Source organism: Ceratotherium simum, chromosome 7 (assembly GCF_057802395.1).
Source record: "Ceratotherium simum simum isolate JZ-2026a chromosome 7, ASM5780239v1, whole genome shotgun sequence".
NCBI lineage: Eukaryota > Metazoa > Chordata > Mammalia > Perissodactyla > Rhinocerotidae > Ceratotherium > Ceratotherium simum.
In genome coordinates this window covers 38,842,247-38,866,822 of record NC_141906.1, presented here as the reverse complement: position 1 = coordinate 38,866,822, position 24,576 = coordinate 38,842,247, and the positions used below count along the sequence as shown (strand labels likewise).

The 24,576-nt window shown below is 35.6% G+C and overlaps 1 protein-coding gene across 11 annotated transcripts in view; it reads left to right on the top strand.

The window, feature by feature from the left end:
• Window positions 1-24,576, top strand: part of DLG2 (discs large MAGUK scaffold protein 2) — a 1,864,788-nt gene that overhangs the window by 1,826,777 nt on the left and 13,435 nt on the right. For 7 of the 11 annotated variants that reach the window (XM_087433533.1, XM_087433536.1, XM_087433535.1 and 4 more), the window contains 2 exons: window positions 12,985-13,030; window positions 24,055-24,105. In XM_087433533.1, the coding sequence (XP_087289659.1) occupies window positions 12,985-13,030; window positions 24,055-24,105 (97 nt within the window). Of the gene's footprint in view, window positions 1-12,058; window positions 12,159-12,984; window positions 13,031-16,236; window positions 16,279-24,054; window positions 24,106-24,576 lie in introns of all 11 variants that reach the window. The other 4 variants (XM_087433534.1, XM_087433532.1, XM_004434053.3 and 1 more) reach the window with 2 other exon arrangements.

The following is a 24,576-nucleotide window of genomic DNA, read 5'->3' as shown; positions in this document are numbered from 1 at the left end:
GCGAGGACCTACACACCACTTATCAAGCCATGCTGTGGCAGGCATCCCACATATAAAGTAGAGGAAGATGGGCATGGATGTTAGCCCAGGGCCAATCTTCCTCTGCAAAAAGAGGAGGATTGGCAACAGATGTTCGCTCAGGGGTAATCTTCCTCACAAAAAAAAAAAAGTTAAAAAACAAACAAAAAACCTAATTCTAACATGTCCCAATGATGAGAATATCTTGAAAATGATTAAAGTAGGGAATGAAGGGTTTTGATTTTTTTTTTTTTTTGCTTAGTTTTGTTTTGTTTTCAGATCCTGTGGGTTGCTGTATAAGCCATAGTATTTTGTGGCTTAATGATGAAATGCTGGACAATTCTAGAATTATGAAGCAAGTAATTAGAGTCACATAGCCTGGCAATTTCCTATGGAGTCTACCACACAAAATGGTGCACAAATTGGCAAAAAAAAATGACACATTTTCACAATGCATTACCAAATTTTATCATCCCCAGCACTAGTCATAAATGTCAATATTTATTTAAATGAAGACCAAATTGCTAAGGGCTTAGCAGAAGGCTCGGCACATAGAAGGACATAGTAGCCATTCAATAAATAAATTTATTAATGAATAAAGTGAAAAATGAAAAATTATAAATTTAATAATAAAGTGAACAAATAAGTGAACGAGTGACTCCCTAGATGACAGCAGCAAGAAGCTTCTATCGAGCTACAGTGAACTCAAACAAAGCCATTTCAATTTTTTCCCACAACTATAGCTATGACCCAGTGACCACACAAATAAAGTTTCAAGTTTGCAAGGCTGGATGGACTGTGAAAGAAATTCAGTTGTAGTAGACAATACAGTGCAACAGCACTATCTTTGGTGTTTGATTCTCTGATGCTTTCATTCTTCCAATTTGAAGTCACGTCCACACCCACGTTGGACTACTTTGAATCTTAGCAAATAGATTCATATTAATATAGTTCCAAAGCCCTATGTCCAGAATGATAACCTCCCTCCCCCGACCTTGCCAAAAAAAAAAAAAGAAAGAAAATCAGGAACAAGCTTGGAAGAATATCCAGACTGTTAAGAGAATGTCAACAGTAATAGATGATGGCTGAAATCAAAGTCTTCCTTTTCCGTTGATTAGAGTAGTGCTGGTACAACTCTCCAAGCTGCTCAGGAATAATAGTTTGACTGGTTATTTCAATATGTCACTGGATATGATGCCCTGAATTGTAAACACATTATTTTCATAATATTTTTATTGTCTCAGAGCTTCATATTTTAATGTAAGGGTAATAGAAGTTTATACTTTTGTGGCAAATAATCCCTCTTGGAAAAATTAGTCTTCAAGCAGAGAATTTGGTAGTGAAAAACCAGAACTTAATTTTCCAGTTGTAGGATGTGTCAGTGTTCTCTTATAACTTGATTAAATAAATCTTGCTCTTGACTAACAGATTTAAAATGTAGCTTTTTAATAGAAGCCTTATATTATAATGGGGTAATTAGGAGAGTGTGGGGAGTGTTAGAAGGGAAAAAAAAAAGCAGTCAGAACTCATAACTGGGACCAATTATAAATTAAGAATAAATGGTTTCTGGTAGAAATGTCGATTAGTACAGATCATTTTGAAAGCAATTTGGCAATGTGTCAAAATTTTTTTTAAATATCCATAATTTTTAACTCAATAATTCAACTTCTAGAAATCTATCCCAAGGAAATAATTTGAAATACACAAAAATGTTATATTCATTGCAATGTAGAGTACTTAAAAGTGGAAAACTACAGAAGTGTCTAATAATATAGGAATGTTTAAGCCAACTGTGTTAAATCCAATTGATGAAATATTAAGTTGTCATTATGTTTACAAGATATATCAATTTGTAGACTTCTTTTCTTGTAAAGTCTTTTCCAGTTTTGGTATCTGGGTAATGGTGGTATCATAGAATGGGTTGAGGAGTGTTCCCTCTTCTATCTCTTGGAGAAGTTTGTGAAGAATTGGTTTTTTTGTTTTTGTTTTTGTTTTTTTGTGGTAGAATATACCAGTGAAGTCGTCTAGGCCTGGGCTTTTCTTTGTGATAATTATTTAAATTACTAATTCAATCTCTTTATTTATTATAGGTCTATTCAGAGTTCTGAGTCAGTTTTGTTCTTCAGTCAGTTTTTGTAGTTTTTGTTTTCTAGAAATTTGTCCACTTCATCTAGTTATCTAATTTATTGGTATACAATTATTCATAGTATTCCCTTGTAATTCTTTTTTATTTCTGTAAGGTCAATAATAATATCTCCTCTTTCATTCCTAATTTTAGTAATGAGACTTCTCTCTTTTTTTCTTGGTCAGTTTAGGTAATGGTTTAGCAGTTTTGTTAATCTTTTCAGAGAACCGACTTTTGGTTTTGTTGATTTTTCTCTATTGTTTTTATATTCTCTAGTTGATTACTTTTTGCTCTAATATTTATTATTGGCTTTTTCTGCTTGCTTTAGGTTTAGTTTGCTCTTCTTTTTCCAGTGTCCTAAGGTGGAAGATTAGATTATTGATTTGAGATCTTTTTTAACATAAGCATTTTACATCTATAAATTTCCATCTAATACTCCTTTAGCTGCATTCCATAAGTTTTGGTACCTTGTGTCTTTATTCTCATTTATCTAAAAGTATTTTCTATTTCCCATATAATTTCTTCTTTGACCCTTTGGTTAGTTTGGAGAGAGTTTTTATAAAGTTCCACACTTTTGGGGATTTCCCAAACTTATTTTTGTTATTAATTTTTAATTTCATTCCATTGTTATGCATTCATTGAAGCCGAGGCTTCCAAAGACTCTCTAATGATGTGAGAAAGTATTTCTGTTACCATTAAAATAATTGGCTTCTGTTTATTGAACTTTACTAAGTGCCAGGCACTATGATAAGAGTTTTTATAATTATCACATTTAAATACTCACAACTGAGGCTCAGAGATTAGATAACATTCCTAAGGTCATACAGCTAAATTTCAATGCTCTTTCCCATAACACTTTACTATGTGTTAAAATAGTTGATAAAAATTAATCAGAATTTTAAATTCTATGGACCATATAATACAGCTAAATTTAAACAGAATAAAAATTTTTTAAAACAAAGAAACAATAATACCAAAGGTGATTTGTTTCTCAGTAATAGGATAAGTAACTTTTTTTCTCAACTTCTTTCAAATTTTCCCTAAAAGAGGCATGCTTCATTTGATAGTAAAATAAGTATTTTTAACAAACTAACCTTTTTAGTTAGGAAAAGAAATAAAAGTTAGTAGGAAAAAAAAAGTTAGAATAAGAAAATTAAATGGTAGATTTTATTATGAATACTACTAAAATCTTTTAAACTTTCCCATTATTCAATTATGGACCATAGAGCTGCAAATGTGATACTGTGCAAAAATGCATACAAGCAAATAGCTGAGCCACCACATTTTTATTACTAGTAATAAACAGCAACTAAAACTAAAGCAGATCATTGAGCATAGAATTTTAAGATAAAATTAATGAAAACAACAAATTCTGAGTGATAATAATTACAGAGAAATGTAATAAAAAATAAATATTACTCATATGGTTCTTATTCTTCCATTGCTTCTCCCACTTTTCTCCAGATAGTCATTATTTCTTCTCCTCCTCCTCCTTCTTCTCTTTCTTTTTTTGCCAGAAGTTTCTTCCCATGTTCCCAATGGGAATCATCACTCAACACTTTGGTTCATGCATTCATTTGAGGAATATTTATTGAGTATCTACCATGCTCTAGATCCTGGAGATACAGAAATGAAAGTGATGTGGTGCCTGCTCTGAGATCATAATGTAGTAGGAAAGAAATATATAAAAATGAGTGGCATTCACTCTGACAGCTTTGGGTAGAACACCTGAGCATAACCTTTATGATGTGTCAGTGTTCACAAGATGAACAAAGGGGAAAGGGTTTTTATAACCATCATCCATGTCAAGATATAGAAGATATATCTTTAGCAGAGTAGCCTAGGATGGAAATATATCTGGGGGAGGTGTCATGGTTCTAACCATGATAAAGATGGATAAGACATAGTTCCTAACTCCTCAACCACTGATTTGATTTCTACCACCGTAGCTTAGTTTTACCTGTTCTAGAACTTCTTATAATTGGAATCATATATACTCCTCTGTGTCTGCCTTCTATCATTCAACATAATGCTTTTGAGATTCATCCATGTTGTTGCTTGTGTCAGTAATTCAGTCCTATTTATTGCTGAGTAGCTTTCCACTATATCAATATACCAGAGTTTATCATTCACCTGCTGATGGAGATTAGGGTTATTTCCAGTTTAGGGTAATTATGAACATTCTCCTACACACTTTTTTGTGGACATATGTTTTTCTCTTAAGTAATTATCTAGGGGTGAATTTCTGGAACATAAGTTAGCTATAGGATTAACTTTATGAGAAACTGCTAAACTATTTTTTGAAGTGGCTATACCATTTTGCATTCCTACCAACAATTTATATGAGAGTTCCAGTTGCTTCATATTCTTACCAACACCTAATATTGTTAGTCTTTTTAATTTTAGCCACTCTAGTGGGTAGGAAGTGGTATCTAGTTTTGGCTTTAATCTTCATTTCTCTGGTGACTAATGATGTTTCTCATATGTTTATTGGCCATTTGCATATCTTATATTGCGTCCAATCAAGTCTTTTGCTTGCTTTTTATTAGATCATTTCTCTTTTTATTGCATTAACATTGGTGTATAACATTATAGAAATTTCAGGTGTACATTATTCTATTTCAATTTCTGTATCGATTGGATCATTTTTCTTTTTATTATTCAGTTGTAGGAGTTTTTAAATATGCAGAGTAAAAATCCTTTGTTAGATATATTTATTGTAAATATTGTTTCTCAGTTTGGGCCTTGCCTTTTCATTTTCTTGATGGCCTCTTTTGAAGAGCAAAAGTTTTTAACTTTGATGAAATCCAATTTACCAATTGTTTTATTTGTGATTTGTGCTTTTATGTTCTATCCAAGAAATCTTTGCCTACCTCAGATTACAAATATAGCTTATGTTTTCTTCCAGAAATTTTATAGGTTGAGCTTTTACATTTAGGTCTGCAATCTATCTGTAGATAATTTTGGTGTATGGTATAAGGTATGAGTCAAAGTTCATTATTATGAAAAATTTCAAACATGTAAAAATGTAGAAGAAATAGAATTATGAACTCTTGTACCTATTACTCAGTTTCAACAAGTACTTACTCATGGCCAATTTTGTTTCATATATTTTTGTGTGTATGAGATACGAGAATATCTATGAGATATATATATATATAAGAATATAGATTTTATATATATATATCCCCTGAACTATTTCGAGAGGAAGTTGTAGAAATTATGACTCTTTTTGTTCTGATCCATAATTCAATCCACACATGAATGCAATCATACATTGCATTTCCTTTGTCCTATTTTCTTAATCTCCTTTAGATTAATCTAGAATCTAGAATGATTCCTTAGTTTTTCATGACGTTGAGATATTTTAAGAGAATTTCTCAATTTTAATTTGCCTAATTATTTCCTCATGGTTAGCTTCAGTTAATGCATTTTTGGCAGAAATAGTACATAAGCAATATTGTATACTTCTCAATACTTTCTATCAGGAGGCACACAGTGTCAGGTTATCCCACTATTTGGTGATGCTAAGTTTGATCACTTGGTTAAGGTGGTATCTGCTAGATTACTCCACTATAAAGGCACCTTCACCCACCTTTTTAATAATTGAATAATCTGTGGGGAGATAAACGTTCTGTTCCCCAAGAAATTGTCAACCAATAGTTTAGCAACCACTGATGATTCTTGCCTGAGTTAATTATTATTGTGGTAGTTGAAAAACGGTGATTTCCTGACTTTATCATTCATTCTATAGTTATTAATTGGTATTCTACTGTATCGAAGAGCTTTCTCTTCTTCCCATTTTTAATTACTTAATTTAAATATTTTTGGTAATCTCCCTGGACTCATGAATTTCTTTTGTAATTCAGTGTCTTATACTCCATAACTGTCATTATTCATTTTAATATTCAAATTGTCTATTTTTGGTTGGTGTGATCCCTTTTCAATTGGCTTCAGTGTCCTTTTGACATGCCATCATTAGTTTTAGGTTTTTTTAATTTTGTATTTTTTTGTGTTTGTGTTTGGTACTTCTTACTTTCCAGTCCAACAAAATGTTTCAGACTCACCATATAAGTTCCCTGCTCGTGGAATTGGCCATTTTCCAAAAAAACGCTAGTTCCTTATTATGGAAATGGTACTTAGGAGACAAAATCTGAGCACCAGATGTGCTTTTTGCCACTAGAGTATCATTACTTTTAGGCTCCTTTAATGGACAGAGAGAGGAAATAAACTTTTTTAGAAAATCATAAGTTTATATCAGATGCCTCTAACTACTATTCACCATCATAAGATTCTTCCTCTCCTTCCTCCATTCCACATTTGTACCTCATCCTTCTTTCACAATGACAATGCTGTTTTCCAGCAACATCCATGTATTCCCTCATTTGCTCATTACTTACACACCAAATGGTTTCAGAATTCAACTTACAGTAAACCTGTTAAGTGAAGTTCAAGATTTCTTTACAATTCTATCTTTAGAATATATTCTGAACATAAATAGAGTACTATGTTCCTCCCATATTTTTTGAAGCAAATTCAATGTGTCGAATCATTTCAACTGTAAATATTTCAATATGACATGACCATAGTGCCATTATAATACATAAAAATTAACAATTACTGGGTTAACAAATATCCAGTCTTTTTTCAGGTCTCAAATTGACTCATAATACCATAAATTCTTTTTTGTTGCTTCATTTTGTTTTACAGTTTGTTTGTTTGAACCAGAAATGAAGTCTATTGCAATTGGTTGATCCATCTTCAGTCTCTTCTGATTTGTACGTTTTCCCTCCATTTTTTTGTTTGTTTTCTTTCAATTTTTATATTTAAGAAACCAGGTTATTTGTCTTGTGGAGTTTGCTCCAGATTTCCCTTCTAGTATAATTTATGTTTCTCTCTCCTCTTTATCTCTGTAAACTGGTAGTTGGATCTAAAGGTTTGATTAGATTCAGATTCATTGGAGAGAGGAGGGTTTTCTTTTCTTTTGTGAGTAGGGATTTACAGAACTACAGTGTAGCAATATTTTGTTCTCCCATCAGGAAGCACATATCATCTGACTGTCTTTTGTGTGTGTGTGTGTGATGTTACCAGCTGTTAATGCTCAATGCCTAGACCCATTAATTCATTAGGATTGCAAAAGAAACCCTTTTTGAATTGGACGATGTTACAGACACATATATGTACACACACATTCATATAGACACATTTCTGGGGACAGGTATATCTCAAGCCAACTCTTATCTTTCCTTTAACAACATCTTTGTCTCATTATTACTTGTTCTTGAACCTCTTATGTTTTAAAATTCTCTTTCTTTCTGTATGAAAGCAAGATATGTATAACACAAAGTGGTCGCCCAAATTTGTAGTAACAACTTTCCAAAGAGAACACCATTATTTTAGAGGATGGGAGACAAGAATTAATTGAGAGGAAAGAGGCATTTATAAAAGATAAGGAAGCCTCAGAAAAAGGTGTATCTGAGCTCAGTATGAAGTTAATTCTAAATTCTGCTCAGAGAACATTCATATCACAAGGGTGACATTTTACAACTATGAAACATTTGAAGCTTGAAAAATTAGAACACGAAGATGAGAAGAAAAACCAAAACATGCCCCTAGTTCTAAAGTTTTCTGGATGAAAATGGTAAAAATACATCAAGATTTGCTCAAGTGTCTTTAAGAACATGGGATTAGAGTGGGAGAAGGAACAATGTGAGTTTTTGTTTTGTTTCTTTCTTTCTTCATAAAGCGTGTATTTTATCTTAAGTCAGTTCACCAATGCCATTACATCTTGGGGCGGGCTGGGAAATTTCATGCCATTTGACCTAACAACTTAGAGACTTCTGAGTGACAGTGATAATATACTCACTCCTGGTATGGGTGTTCTAATGTCTGTCACAACATGAAAGGTATTCATTTAACAGAGACACTACAGAATCAGATGAACAAGGCATGTGTATCCGATTGATTGCAAGGGTTGGGGAGCATGGTTTCCTCTCATTCAATTAAAGATAAAAAATATTTACACTAAATAAAAATAAAAACATACTGTGATTGTTTCCTCTCATCCCATGATGTGGGGGTTGGGGAGGGATTCCTTTTTTTGTTAATGGCTTTATTGAGATATAATTCACATAGTATACAATTCACCCACTTCAAGTGTACAAGTCAATGTTTTTTAGTATATTCATAGGGTTATGCAATCATCACAATCTAATTTTAGAACATTTTCATATCCCCTAAAACTAACACCATACCCGTTAGCCGTCACTTCCCACTCTCTGTATCCCTTTACCTCCAGCCCACCAACCGCTAATCTACTTTGTCTCTATAAATTTGCGTCTTGTGGGCAATTACCTTTTAATTGCCATTCATAGTCTGTCCACTGAAATTCTTTTTATTGTATTTCTTTTTACATTATTATAAGAACAATCTAATACAGCCCTCAAAAACATAAATGGGTATGTTACAAAAAAATTGTAACAGGATAACCCCAAAAAATATTGGTGAAGCCAATAGCATCTGATACCTTAAATAAGTCATCGCCAAGCAGTGAAGCTGTGGGAATGATGACAGATTATGGTATCACGAGAGTCAAATGCTAATAATTCCAAACATAAACTTGAAACGGGCTTGGGCTGTAGAAACTTTTCTTGCTCATGAGAAGAGCAATATTTGCAACCAGGAATATTTGCAAATTCAAATCTTGACTCCACTGCTCACCAACTACATGACTCTGGGCAAGTAACAGAAGATTTGTAAACTTCAGTTTCCTCATCTGTAATACGGGAATAAGGATGGTACCAACTTCATGAAGTTAGTGTGGAGATTAGCACACCGAGAACTTTTAGAACCGAGCTGACATATAATCAATGCTCGATAAATGTTAATTGTTGTTGTATCACTTTTGTTCATAAGAACTCAATAATTCAGGGCAAATTCCAAAATGGAGTACTTAGATATGCTGACTCGCCCCTTGCCACATATGATTGGTATTTTCAAAGTCACTATTCAGAGAATTTTCCTGCCATGAAAGCAATGGATCGGAATTTAAGATACTGTAATATAGAGAAAAAATAGCATAATCAATGATGATTAATAGACCTGTAAACCAGCGGTCAGCTGCTTTACAGCTATGTGTTCTATAAATAGTAGAAGTGCTAATTTATTATTCTCACCTAACACTTGTGTAACAGATTTTCCATTTCTAAATTAAAAGAAAAAATTAACAGCAATAAAAAAGCTTATATAATGGTACACTGCATGTCTAATAAAAAATAAAGAATAGCGTTAGAGCATTATAAACCACATATAACCTCTTATAGTTGAAACGTTTAACTAAGACCCTAAATGTGTGACTTTTAAATCTGTAAGTTTGAACTGAAGTTGTGATTTGGTTTTGTGTCCATAAATGTAAGGCAGTGTAATTCCACTACCTTCTCTTTAATTCCAATACAAAATAGCTTTGGGTAATAACACTGATAAGTTAGATAATTTTATTTTTGAGGAATTATTATGTATTTTCTATTCTTTTAAAAAAATGTGGTGCTAAATATTATTATATCCCAATCAGATGACTCATGATACACAACATTTTCATACTTGGGAAATGTTAACACATTACAGTCCTTGCTTTGAAAAGATAAAAGAATTAATCACAGACTACACATTTTCATTTTCCTTCGACCCCGAGAGACAATTTAAATGAGTGGTTTGCATGCAGCTCCCTTTTGGCCCTCAAAGGCTTCCACATTGTCTGTCTGTGTCTACACTTTCACCCCAGGCTTTACTCCTCTTGGCATTGTTTTGTATTTGCATGAAAATTGGTAAAGTTTTTTTGCATGACAAATCATCCATAATGTTGAAGTTAAATGTCTAACATATCTTGCAATATCATGTGTCATTACTTCTTACATGATTTTTTTGTTTTATTTTCAGTTACTGAAGTTTAAATATGCTTGAAATGTAAAAGTGGCATGAAACTGGAGTGATGCAAGAATATTTAATGTTCCTTTAAGGACTTACCATTTTTTAACTGGGAAAATTTGGGGGGAGTTCCCAGCCTTGTGTTCCGACACCAATTTCAAATACGAAATATGATAAAACTATATCGAACATAAGTGCTGTCAGCAGAGGAATAAGTTCTGAAGTGATTCTTCATTTTTCTCCCTGAGAATGTGTTTCTAGTCCTTGGATATAAAGTATAAAATGTGTCCCCTAATTTCAAAAATTATTAAATATTTGATTTATTGTTTTTCTTAAAGTCTTCTTAATGGTACATAAAATTAAGCTCCACTGACTTTGGTGAAAATTCCTAGTAACTAAAAAAGTCGTGAATTACTGAGTGACAGCACCAACATTTTAGTACTTTAGTGTTTCCTAAACGAGCATGACTACCAAAATGGATATTTGATATAGGAGTGCATGAGTGTACAAAGAAAATAAGTTATTTATACATTTTGTCAAGCTTCAAATCCATAAGGGCACATAACTGATTCCCACCAATGGGCCAAAATACATACATTCAAACAAGTGCTTTTCCTGTAAGTAGTCACCCTGCTGGCTCTACATTTCTTCCTACCAGCTGCCGTTGCTAATACTGTTTGAGAATACCCCTTGTCAAATTACTTTGAGAGTCTTTGGCACATTCATTTTAATACCTATGTGGTAACAAATCTTGTTCCTTGGAGAGTAACCCTCAGAGGCAAATCAGTCAAATAAGGATGGTAATCAAGCTGACGAAACATATTTTTAAAATGATATGTGAATATGAAATTACTAAGACTTGCATGGCTTATAGCTTATAAAATGACTGTGAACATGTTTCCCAAAAAAGACCCCAAAACATAACAGCAACAGTGGGAATAAATAAAATTTTCTTAAGGAGTCTTCTAGGCAAGCATCTGATATTCACTTGAATGAATAAGTTTTAATGTACGTGTTATATTATGTGTATCTGTATTATTTTAAATTCAGCCTTATTTAAGCTAATAGAGTGGTTTACGTTTTTAAGGACAGTCCCTCTTCCATTATTTTTTATCATATCAGGGTATAGATACATGACCGTTATATCTCCCTTGCTTGAGTAAATATCAAGTTAATACCTCTTTAGCAGCAATTTTAGCAGATTTTGGTTAAATCTGTTTTGGTGTCCTGATGTCACCAACTAGCTCTGTGATATTGACAAGGGACTCAACCTCTCCTTGCCTCTGGCCCCTTGTCTACAAATGAGGGCTTGGGGCTCAATTATCTTTAAAATCTCTTTTGAATGAAAATATTATACTATAATAATCATATATCTATGTGTGAAGCTATAATTATTGTATATCATAAATCTACACACTTCTCTGTATGATTTTAATTAAATCAAGCTGAAGTAACTCAAATTCAAATTACTTAAAAAGACATCTAGACATTAATGTGTCTAGTGTCTCTAGTAAAGTCTTTTCTACCTGATGATAATGATGATGATAAAGATGACATTTGTATAACACTCTATGTTTATACTGCCTCACGTGAGTCTCACAACCCAAGAGCTGCTATTATTATCCTCATTATGCAGATAAAGAAGATACTGAGGTTCAGAGAGATTCAGTTACCTGTCTAAGGTGATGGACTAGCAAGTTACAGAGCCAGACGAAGACTCTGGGTCTTCCAATTTAATACTCTTTTCCTCCATCACCATTTATCTGCAACCAGTCTTTTAATTAGAAGACAATTTTTCCAAGGTGTCATCATTCAGAATTTACGCTCCTTGAAAATAAAATCCACCTTTAGGGACCCTCTGGCACCTCTTTAGACTATCCACTTGCGTCACTACAGCTCTCTCTGCTTTTACAAACTAGTTGTTTTGTCAGCATGAGTGTGACAACAATTAGACGTCCCCTGTTTTTGCCCCATGCCTTTTCTCCTTCACAGTCATTCAATGACAAGCGTAAAAAGAGCTTCATCTTTTCACGAAAATTCCCATTCTACAAGAACAAGGAGCAGAGTGAGCAGGAAACCAGTGATCCTGAACGTAAGTAGATTCTCAAAGAGAATGTCACATGCAACACAAGAGAAAAAAATCCTTCACGGGCAACACGCATGATGTAGGCTCCCCCACGCCACACGCCTAGGCAAACAAACACGGCAGGCAGGCAGGTCAGGGCTTACTACTGTGACCAGTGTTTGGCTGCAGTCTGGATCCTTCCCTTGATGTGGCTCTTCTTGGCAGAATGCATTGGGGAGGGAATTGAGGAAGCTGGGACTTTGCTTCCAAACAGCATTTATCTGTGACCAGGACTGGGTCTGGTTTTCCTTTTCTATCATGCAACTCTCTAGGGCTTGAGACAAATTCTTTTCTGGACAGAAATACTGGATTCCATTGCCACATATATTTTTTGGAATGCTAACTGATTGGGAGCAATTAACTTCCCGATACTGATTACTAGCATTTGTTCACTCTTTCCCTCCCAACAAATATTAAACACTTACTTACTGAGCAGTGAGCTTGTATTGGTGTACACTAAATCTAAGAATTTGTCGTGAAACTTTGAGTGGATCATTGCTGTAAATGATACATTTCTGTGGCAACATTAACAGTGGGCAAAAATGGCATTTGCTGAATCTTTCTCCTTTTTGTAACAATCTTCTGCTTAAACCTTTTGAATTGTTTTACAAATCTTTGAGTCTCAGCCCAGGGAGTTTGGGGTGAAAGTTGTTTCAAAAGGAGAGCGGGATCCAGATTGCTTAGGCAACACGGTCTGTCATGGTAGTATCCATTTCAACTCCACTGACTTCTTCCTTCCTCTTCCGTGGCTGTTCTTCCTCTCTCATTGCTCTCTCTGGGGACTTCCATGCAGGACATCCCCGGATTAGGTGACGACGGTTATGGAACAAAGACTCTGAGTAAGTTCCCAGGAATGGTCACTGTAACTTTTCTTTTCTTTTCCTTTCCTTTTGAGTTTGGCTTTTGTTCCTTTTCTTGAGGATCTTTCACTCCTAGCATGCACAAGATACGAGTTTTATTTGTTACCTAGCTGTGAATGCTCCTACAAAGTAATTTTCAACCGTTTTGTTCTGCATGTCAGCATTTAAAAGCAAAGTGTGTCAGGCGCTGTAACTTCTGTTGCAGTTCACACCTTCCCTTTCTGACCGTGTAAAATGACCAACATGGTCTTGATGCCAACCAGGGCATCGTTTGCTCTGCCGCGCGCAGAGAGCAAGAAGCCATGTTGAAAGAAAGGGTGAGCTAAATGTTCTAGAACAGGAAAGCAGAAATGTAATTTATGTTCTTTCTTCTGCCTTTTCACCCAGACATATTGAATGACCTTGCCAAATTCCATAATTGGGTTGTACTTTGCTATTAGTAAAGGAGCTATTTTATAGTCAAAAGGAACATGCATTCTCAAAAAGTAAATATTAAGCTATTTGATCTTCCATGAATACTTCTTTGTTATTAACATTGATTGATTTTTCTTCTGACTTGCAGTGATCCTGCTTGAAACGTTTGTATGATAAAGTTTTAGATATGTATTAATATGTTTTTCTACCAGTGATTTATTAGCTGCATTACATAATTAGGTCTTCATTTTATAATATAGAGTGGAAAATAAAATATATTCAACGTTTAAATTTTCTAATTATTAATGCCTTTAGTCTGTGTCTCATTGCACTGAGCAATAAAATATAATAATCCTATATATTAATATAGTATACTATGAGTTTTCTTTCTTTATTGCTAACTCCTTTGTGGAGGCACCAATGAAATAAAAACAGAGTTTTGTGTCTTTTGCAACTGTATCACATGTTCATTTTGTTTGTTTTGTTTTAATTTAACAGCTACGGGCAGTATTTTTAGAAGCTGTTCATTTCATTGTATAAAACAAATTAGCATTGAGCTGGACTTTGTTTTCAAGAGCCGTTTACATAACCCTGCGTAATGATACCCTTCATCCTTCAAATTGTTAATTTGGACTTTCCTTTTAGATATGTATATATAGAAAACAAAATCTGATCAAGAGTAACTACTGATCTCCTTAAAGATGAAAACTTTATCTTTGAGTCTCTTTACGGAATATGTCATGAAATTTTTCTTGAATTAGTGGTTGCAGTTCAAATATTGATTTCAACATTGTCTGGATAGCATCAAGTACCACCAGAGTTTCTAAATTTTCAATTGAGGAGGAAAGGGGAAGAAGCATTTTAATATACTGTTAATAAATGAGCATCACTAAAAAGTAGTTGCTATTGGAGTGTCAAAAATATGAGTGAGCCCTTTTAAAACCAGAATGTGCAGATGTTTGTTTACTCTTTAGAAATTGAACAGATTTCACTAGGTAAAGTTTTTTTCCAACTAATGCTATTGTTAGCCATAATTTAGACTTTAGCTAGAACATATTTTCAGTTTTTCTTTACCTACAAAATGGAAAAATTCTGTAATACAATATCTTGATGCCAAGAAAGATTGGTTGTTAAATAAAACACTGCATGGTTCTAAATTTCTCCATAGTGTAGCTTCATTCTAAATTATTTTAAAAGTAAAAATCAAAAACAAACCAAAAAAACCCTGTCATCCCCAATTCAAAGTGCTTAAGATAATCTTGTACATGAAGATAGACCATTGTTGGGTGTGTGCCTAGGCTTTCTTTTCAGTAAGAGAAAACAAATTTGCACTGATTATCCATACTTCTTTCCCTAGTGCCCCGTTGCACTTGTAAAATTATGGCTAAGTTAACAATGCAGTTCTGGTCATTACACCAACACAAAGAGAAACGCTTCATGTGAATTTAACCCATGGTTTTCTTTTCATTAGTTTCATGCTCTAAAACTAATCCATCCAGAATGTGTTAATTAACTCAATTGTGGGAATCCTTTCACAGTGTATACATGTATCAAATCATCACGTTGTACACTAAATATATTACAATTTTATTTGTCAATTATACCTCAATAAAGCCAAAAACAGAAAATTAATCTATCCAATTTGCAAGAATCTATAATATCAAATACATGTAAAGCACTTTTTTACTGTTGTTAGAGAACGATGTTATATATTCTTTTCCTTTTCCTAAAAATAGGCAACAGTTGTCACTTTTTAAAAAGCTGAAGTTATTGCTAATGAGCTTCAGAAATCAAATAGTCACATATTCTTTATTTAATTAACCTGATATACAAAGAAGTTGATAAGTTGATGAATTTATCTTCTATGACTTCTTAATAAATAGTACAGATGAAAAGAAATAGTTTTGAAAATAAAAGCTCTAATTCTGGAACGTAACTGTTGTATTAGCTAAACTGTATTTTTATGAAAAAACAGTTTGAAATATCACTGTACTAGCAAGTCATTCAACATGAATTAAAAACATACTTTGTGCCAGGACTTGTGTTGGTATCAGACCATTTACCTCCTGACGGTTCCTCCAGCAGATCCCGACAGCTATCTAAGCAAGAATCTTAAAATGAAAACGAGCAAATATTGAACTGATTCATAAAACATTTTTCAGTGACTCATTTCTTCCTCCAAGATTTTCTACTCACTCTGAAGCAGGAAAGATCTTCAACAATCCCTTTCCATCCCTGAGAGTTAGTTTGGGGAGTATTTAAATAGAAATAAAATTCAAAGGATTCCAGGGATCAACTGGCAATTTGAAACGCAATATTCCTGCAAAATGCATAAAGGCTAAAATAGAGAAACAGAAAGCCTGCAAGAAAACAGTGCCTACACACTAGGAGCTCCTGAATTTGTAGTCAAGAAACATCCAGCTGAGACACGTTGACCTTTGTACACAGATCTGGGAAATCAGACCTATATGAATGGGTCAGAGCATTTAAAAGAAAAGTGCTTAGATTGACATTATACATTTTTTGTAGTTAAAGATACTTTCCTGTTTGCTAAAAAGAAGACACAGCAATTAAGTAGTAGTTTTCTGTAAAATGGAGATAAAGTTTTCATCTTCTTTATCTTATCTGAGTTTTCTTAACGCAGTCTTCTCCGCTGCCTTTTATTGGCCTTTCGCTCACATTTCTGGTAGCCTTGCATGAGTGTATTCCTTTAAGTTCTGGCTGCTCTCCGATGCTTGGTATCTCTTTAATTTGCTGTGCTGTTCTTGCAGAACATGTTTCTTCTAATGCCAGCGATAGCGAAAGTAGCTACCGTAAGTGATTGCTTTGGTTTGTGGTTCTTTTCTTTGCAATTGCTTCATTGCCTGTGGTGGTCATTTCAGATTTTTGCTGTTGTTTTTCAATTGCTGCCCTTTATCATCCTCATCCAAAGCAAATGGCTTGAAATAAAATCACCATTTGATGTGGAAAGATACAAAAGACACTAGGGCCGTTGGTGGACTCTTATGTGATAGGTGCCATCAATGGCAGTCTTGCTAATAACAATTCCAACCTCACAGGGCTGTGGCCTGATGATGCAATTCTCCCAGAGAAGGTATGGGAAAAGTTCAGCCTGGTGGGTTTTGACATTCTGCCCCTCAAAATAATTTAAACTCCCTGCAGGAGCATTGAAAAGTCGCCATGGTTTTATTTTCCTTCTCATTTTGCCTTTTCCTTTCTGTTCCTGGCTCACCTTTACAAGAAAAATCTTTATAAATTACAGTGTTCCTTTTAAATCGAGCATGAACTTTTTATATCTCTTCTCTCCTACCTATATTTTAAGGTAGATATTATGGTATATCCAACTTTATATTTTTGATGGTTGAGAAGTGATGAAAAAATTTCATTCTCTAATGTTGAAGAAACTCACGGTTTTTTTTTTAAAGTGAACAAATCTTGGATCAGAAAGCTTAACTGAAAAGGTAGGTAACTACTTAAAAATTACTTCTGGTCTTTGTTTGGTCACCTCAAGCCATTTGCTTCGTGTATAAAAATATTCAGCAAACACTAAGCACATCCTTTTGATCCATCCTTGTGTTTCCTTACCACCTACTTACTGGTTTTTGGTGACTAACATAGGTACATATTATTACTGGGATCCTTACAATTTCTATAATATTTATTTATACTCCTTAGTGAAATGGGTTACTCAAAGAGCAATTTCTGAGGATATTAGAAAACTGCAGGCCCAATACATACGACCCACAGCTACCAAGACAGAAATTGGTTCAGGTTTTTTTTTCCCCTTGAATACTGTATTAAGTGAAAACTGGAATAGTTTTTGTTTTTGCATTACAGCATGGTACTTTACAAAACCATGCCTTTTTTGAGGTGGAATGCCAAATAGTGTTCTTGGAGTATGATAAATTCAATTTGGATCTTAAGAAAGGCTTTGGAGAACCAGATTTGTGGAAAATAGAAAAAAGCACAAAAGAGGAAAAATGGCAGATGGAGGTAGGGGCCAGAGGAGAAAGATGAAACACACCACAAAATGAAATGAAAAAATTGTGTTGAGATACCCTTGACCAATCGAATAATATTAGAACCACCTAATTTTCTTCCTCAACAGAATGACAAATCTTATTGTGAAAGGAATTAAAGGGTTCTTCTCAACTGGATCCTTAACATTTTTACATTCTTCCTACTCTCATAATTTTATGATTAGCCCAAGTTGGGAAACATTTGCCTCCCTCCTCCTTCATTTGGTTTTAAAACAAAGAAACCAAGCCAAGAAGTGACCAAAGATTGTCTTCCTGACGCCTGAAGTGCCCTCGGTTTAGTATAAGGAAAAATAAAACTCATTTGTTGGGTTTCATGGAGACCAATGGTCCTAGTTTCTTTGATGTTCCGTTTTCAATTCTTAAGTGTTGTGCTTCCATCCTTTAGACACAGGTATAGAAAGGGAACAGACCATACCTCGTTCTTTCAATCCCTTTTATGGGAAGTACATATAAGAATTACCTTTTCCTTTGGGAAATCTTTTTTAGAGTATTTTAGAGGCCGCTCTTTTCTCTTTCAGAGGTGAGGATTTTTTTTCCCCAAATCATTGTTATAAAAATTAGGCGAAGGCTTTCAGCTGCTTCACAAGTTTTTGGTAGTGATGCTCCAAAATGACATCAATAATTCTTTTCATTCTCAAATAGTAGGTGCACATAAATGTTTATTGAGTAAATAAAGGAAACACTTGCAAGCAGCTTGAATTATCTACGAGAAGAGAGTAGATGGAACTGGACTCTGGTATTACTAGAGCAAATGTGGAGTCTAATTATCTATATTGCTTTGGGTCTCATCTGAGGTTACAGAAGGTCAGCCACTCAGATTGCTTTCTTTACAAATGAACGGAAGTAAGAAAAGACTTTGTCATAGCTCACAGGAAAAAATGATATATCTTTCTCCCACATGGAGAAAAGGAATTACGAGAAGAATTACATGGGAATATTCATTTATTCATTCAGCTTCTACTCTCTGTCATGCTCTTCTCATAGGCACTGTGAGACCCAGTATGAATCTCAACCAACTCTGGAACTCAGCACACTTGTAGTGGGAGAGAGAGATCATTAAATAAAAAATGCACAAACTGTGGCAGTTTCTAGAATAAAAGTCTGGCCCAAGAATAGTGGGGCTTCAGAGATGATTCAAAGAGAAAGTGGCCTTTGAGCTGAGCTTTGGAAAGATGAGGCATTTGCCAGCTAGATAAATTGAAGAAGAAACTTCCCGGAAGGGCAGTGGCATGACAAAAGGCACAGAGGCTTGGCACAGACATGGTTTCCAGAAAGTGCCATCTTTGAAATCAAAATAGGCTGTATTTTTCTATTTAATTCCTGGCATTTTTATAATCATGACTAACTTTTGCGTTTTGTCAATAGCAATATAAACAAATACAGAAAAGACCCTCTTTTCACTGATGTCCAGGTGTTATTTTTTACTCTTAGAACCATTTCACGTCTACTCTGGGGACAAAATGGCTAAAAAAATAGTCCGTGGTTAGAAACAAAGGCCAAGCCCACTGTGTTTCACAACTCCAGAGGGCACCATTCACACTGCGTCCTGGAGTTACATATTGTGTGAACCTTACTTGAAAGCCTCATATGTTTCCTGAGATACACACATACACACACACACACACATACACAGATTTAAATGAACCTCAATTTCTAATAAATAGCTCAGACCTTTGCTGCACCATCTCAAGTACTATAGACTAATTATTTTTCAAGTCCAACTATATTGAGCATTAGCTAAAATGCGCTTTATTACAGTGCACATTGTCTAATTATGCAAAATCCCACCTCAAAGCTATCTTAATTATGGGATAATTCCTGACTTCTGTCTGTCAACAAAATAGTAAAGTGCAGGCTTATATTTATGATTGTTTTGTATCTTACCTTTCAATTGCCCTTGTATTGGGAGGCAATAAAGACCATGTAGGTATAATGGAGGCCTTGTAAACCTCTACAACTGAAGATCTGCCTTCCTCAAAGCTCAGTAAGGCTCTTTGTGTTGTTATGGGTATGGGAAGCTGATGATTATCCTTCTAACACATTGGTGCCCATCAATCAAGTAGGATTTTCAAAACAAAGATCTTAAAAAAATAATCTGACTGAAATTGAGGTGCTGAAATGGGGAGATCCAAGACTTTCCCACTGAAATCAGTCAAAATGATGCCCATATTCTCCTGTCTCAACTCTTTTCAACACTACCCTTATATTTCCTCTAGGTCTTTAGCCTTCACAAAGCAATTTTCCATTACGTCTATTATCTCATTTGATTTCTGCAACAAAACTGTGAGATACATCTTATATTACTACTCTATTTTACAGGTGAGGAAGCTCATAGAGCTTCCTCATGTAGCTCAAGAGCTACATACCTTATTAATATGGTGGCACTCCAAGGCCAACCAAGACATTTTAATTCTGAATCCTATACATTTTCACTCTTCCCCGTAGTTTGTAATCCAAGCCTTTTCAAATTATCTAGTACATTTCAACCATTCCATACCGTGTATCAAATTAATACAAGCAACATTTATATAGGATTAACTATGTACTAAGCTTAATTTTAAGAGCTCTATGTATATTAACTGATTTAATCTTTTGAACATCCCATGGAGACACTGAATCGCTAATTCACTATGTGACCTTGAAGAAATTAATCAATGTCTTTGAACCTCAGGTCTCTCCCATGTAAAATGAATAGCTTGGTTTAGAATAGAGATGGCAAGTAGATTTTAATCAAGATTCCAACTCTGGTAGATTCCAATTGGTAATAGGTGCCTGGACAGTTGTGTTGAAAAGTATTGAAGGCAAGATGAGGCTTAGCACTAATGTGGGCAATGATCAATTTGTGATGCCTGTCAAGGGCATGGAATGGGGGAGTGACAACATGTGCTACATATTTTCCATTTATGAACAACATGAATTATAAACCCCTTTTTAGCACTAATATTCAATGAATAGCTCTAAGAACCTAAGTTATTCTTAATCATCATGAAATGCAAGCACTAAACACCAAATTTAGAACATTGAGTGTTCTGCCACTGGTCTTCACTTCCCTCTTGTGTGTTTTCTAGTTTCCAAAATTCCTAAAAAACAGCAATTTGCTCTTCTCTATTATGAGAGCATATTAGGGTCTTACTCTGAATCCCTCTTATTGTGACTTGCTTCCAATTTAAACACAAAGTGTTCCAGGGAGACTGCTACAAAGTCCTCTGCTAAGTGTCTAACAGCTGTGGACGTCCACACTCAGAGCTGTGCTGCTCATCCTTTCAGCCATGCAGTTGTCAAAACAAGACCAAGTAATATTTTATACCCTTTTGTCAGCTGTTATTTCTAAGTGCCGATACCTCCTGAGCAAAAATCAGAAAAACTACTAAGGATGACTATTTTATGGAGATGACACAGCAGCATTTTTTTTTTAAAGTTCGTGTTTGCAGATGGAGCACCTTCTGGCTTCTCAGTGACTCTGATCCAGGTTTAGCTCCTGTCTATCTGTGCCACCCATTCTTTGTTCCTTTGTAAGGTTGGCACCTACATCCCAGCCCCCACAGAGAATTCTACATCTCTTACCTTTTTGAAACAATACAGTATACTCAACAAGGAATCAAAAAAGATGACTGCACAGTTAAATCTTGACTCCTGAATAACTGAGGAAACAGGCCCATTAATATCTCTGGGCTTCAGCTTCTTCTTCTGTAAAATGGGGTCGTCAGAGCACCTACCCCAAAGGAAATGGCTATGAAAAATCAAAGCCAACGGCTATGAAAGCCCTTTATGGCCTGGAAATTATCTTTCCTTTATCGCTGTGACTTTTTTTTCCTCCCCCTCTTAGTCTCCTTCCCATTACCCGTAGAGCTTGTCTTTCTTGAACCTGAAAGTGAAAATTGGTTTAAGGTGCTGAGTTCACAGCTATTATGTAATACCAGCCACATACTTCCCTGCAGGCTTCCTTACATAGTACCTGATTGACATAGGGTCTTTAGAATTGGGATGGGCCTTGACACAAGGGATGCTGCCGCTGCTGTCTGCCAGTCTTACTGCCCCAAACAAGAACCAGTACCTTTTGTAACTTAGAAAGTAAACCAAAAAGCAATGGATAAAGAAAGAACTACAGAACTCCCTAACCAAGTTAATCAAAGCTATGTTGCTTTGTCCTAGTTTTTTGAATCACAAATTATACATACTGACACTGAATATCTTATTTAAGGTTTGCCTTTAGAACGTCCCATCAGAATGACTTGCAAAGCCATTACAAAGAGATTCCTATGAAAACATGACATGTTATATTTATTTAGAGAAAACCACACTTCCCAAAATGAAAGCATAAAGACAGAAACACAAAGTAGAATCTATCTTTGGCCTCATTGCTCGTCCTGTTTCCTACCACTAAAATCAGAATGCAAATTCATTAACATCTTTCTTTATGTTAAGCACTGGGGACACGGTGGTAAATGAAACCCCGTCCTTGTCTTTATGGAGTTCCCAGTCTAGTGGAGAGGCATAAGTATCACCTGATGTTTAAAACCTTTGTTATCCCATGGTCAGGATTCTCCTCTCACATATTAATCCTTCTATGAAGATTTCCCTGTAAAGTTACAGTCTAACATTGCAGTGTTAGTCTGCCATGCTTCTATCCCTAAAGCTATACTTTTCCCCAACCATTTTTACACTTACCTTCTGAATGCCTATAACCTCTACATATCTCAGGCTTTTGATAACTGGGGGTTAGCAATCAGTCTCCTTCTTTTGTGTTTGTTTTGTTTTAGCCTCTATAAATTTCAGTAGTTTAGCTTATGAAAATGGAATAATTTTTTTCCTGAATAAAAAAAATTGTGAATCTGACTCTTCATATACCAAATCCCTGCCTGGATGTGGAAATGTCCCCTAAACACTTCTGGTGCAGCTATGAGTAGATGCCACTTAGAAGGAACATCGAGGCCCATTCTCGTGCCTTTAGGAAGTAGCTTGGCAGAGCAGTGCCATTCTGAGAGTGAGCCCCGCTTGAGGGTGAGTTAAGATGTGACTTAAGCCTGGATCCATTTCTCATGCTTGAAAAAATCAGACACCCCCAACCCCACCCCACTCCAGCAACCCAGTCTCCAGGGAAGACATCTGTACTTCACAGCTTTTTCCACATTTGCTTAATTTCCCAAAATTAGTTCTCATTAGCAAAACTGTCTGTGATGTTAACTCCTTTTATGAAATGAACTCACCTTGCCTGATTCTGTGGCTATTGAAGGAGGAGCACATGGCATTGACAGACTGAAAGTGTTTCAGGAGTGATGAGGAGATAAAGCAATGAGACTCATTGCCCTTTGGTTTCAGGAAAACGACCGCATATAATACTCCTCTATAGAACTACAGACAGGAAGTTCTCTTCAATAGCCCTGAACTGTTTCCCCACCAAAGGAAAGTCAGTCCTAGGCCTAAGGCAAATAAAAGAGTAGATCCTTCTTGTGAGTTTTTTTTTGTTTGTTTGTTTTTTTTTAAGGAAGTTTAGCCCTGAGCTAACATCTGTTGCCAATCCCCCTCTTTTTGCTGAGGAAGATTGGCCCTGGGCTAACATCCGTGCCCATCTTCCTCTACTTTACATGGGACACCGCCACAGCATGGCTGACAAGCGGTACATAGGTCCATGCCAAGGATCTGAACCTGCAAACCACGGGCCGCCTAAGCAGAGCACACGAACTTAACCACTACGGGCCGGCCCCCTAGAGTAGACCCTTCTGGGTTCGTGGCTGAATCAGGCTATCTCATGCCCAGTTCATCAAGTGAATAAAATAGATGATTAAAAAAATAATTGCATAAAACCAACTTACTTTCCATGGTTACTTGTCAACTTGAGGCCCCCATGAATCAGAAGGCTTGTAGCAAATGACATTGGAGGAGCTGACACTGTTAATACATTGTCTTCCTTAGTTCTCTACCCAAAGTTTCAAGGCTAGATTTAGCAGCAATTATAACCAGTGATTTAGGGTCCTCCTTAATTCTTTATCTTCTTGAATTGACTCAGCATTTTCCTGATGAATTATCATTAGAGCAGAATCTTCAGTGTCCTGTAGTATATACTGATGAAGATTTTGTATCACAAATGAAACAAGCAGACACTTCCTTTTGAACAGTGTGCTTCTTTGGGAAATAAAACAAAAGATGAAATAAAAGGTCCAGAAATTCTGATACTGTAGCAGCAAACTGCTGGATGGACCCTCCCCTTGAACTAAATGGTTTCCTTTTAAGTAATAATGCTTAGTGTAGGCCATGGTGCTCCATTTCTCAATGTCAGACAGAAAGCAGCCTCATAGGTCACTGCCCTGCTGAACTGCAGGTAGCTAGCCTCCAGTTGTGACTTAGAGTTATGACCATCAATAACCTGACAGTATAATAGTGCTAAAGAGTTTTATGAGGATGAAGAGATTTTTGGAATGGTTCAAGGAGACAGAGCAAGGAAAATTAACTCTGAACTGTGTCTGTTTCCTGTGTTTCAGAGCAGGGCTTGTAGCTACGGTGTATGACTGGTTGTTATTCCACTGTAATTTTTCTTTCTTCTCTTCTCAGGAGGGCAAGAAGACTTCATTCTTTCTTATGAGCCTGTCACAAGGCAGGAAAGTAAGTTTCCCAGCGTGCACTGGTTCCTAACTTCCAGGCCACCACAGGTGACACCCTTACAGAAGGGAAAGATTGAAGGACTAGAAAATAAACTCTACTTAATACTCAACTGTCCCCAAACCAGACCCTGCTCTCTCTTTGGCTCTATCACCAATCAAACTTTTTCCCTTCCAAAGCATGAGCAATGACAGCTCCTAACAGGATGGAGCAGCCCTGGAGACAAGTGGTCCTTAAAGGGAAGGAGCACATCCGAATCAGTCAAGAGCCCCACCTACAGGGCCAATGGATAAAATCTCCGGGGAGACTGACATCAGCTCAGTATTGAGAAGAGCTTTCTAGAAGACCTGTCCTATGATACAGGCCATCTGTGGGCTGCTCCAGGAGCCTGCGTTTCCTTTTCCAAGAGGCATTTATACAGAGGCTAATGGCTATTCACAAGGATATTGCAGAGAAAATTCAAGCATCAAATGA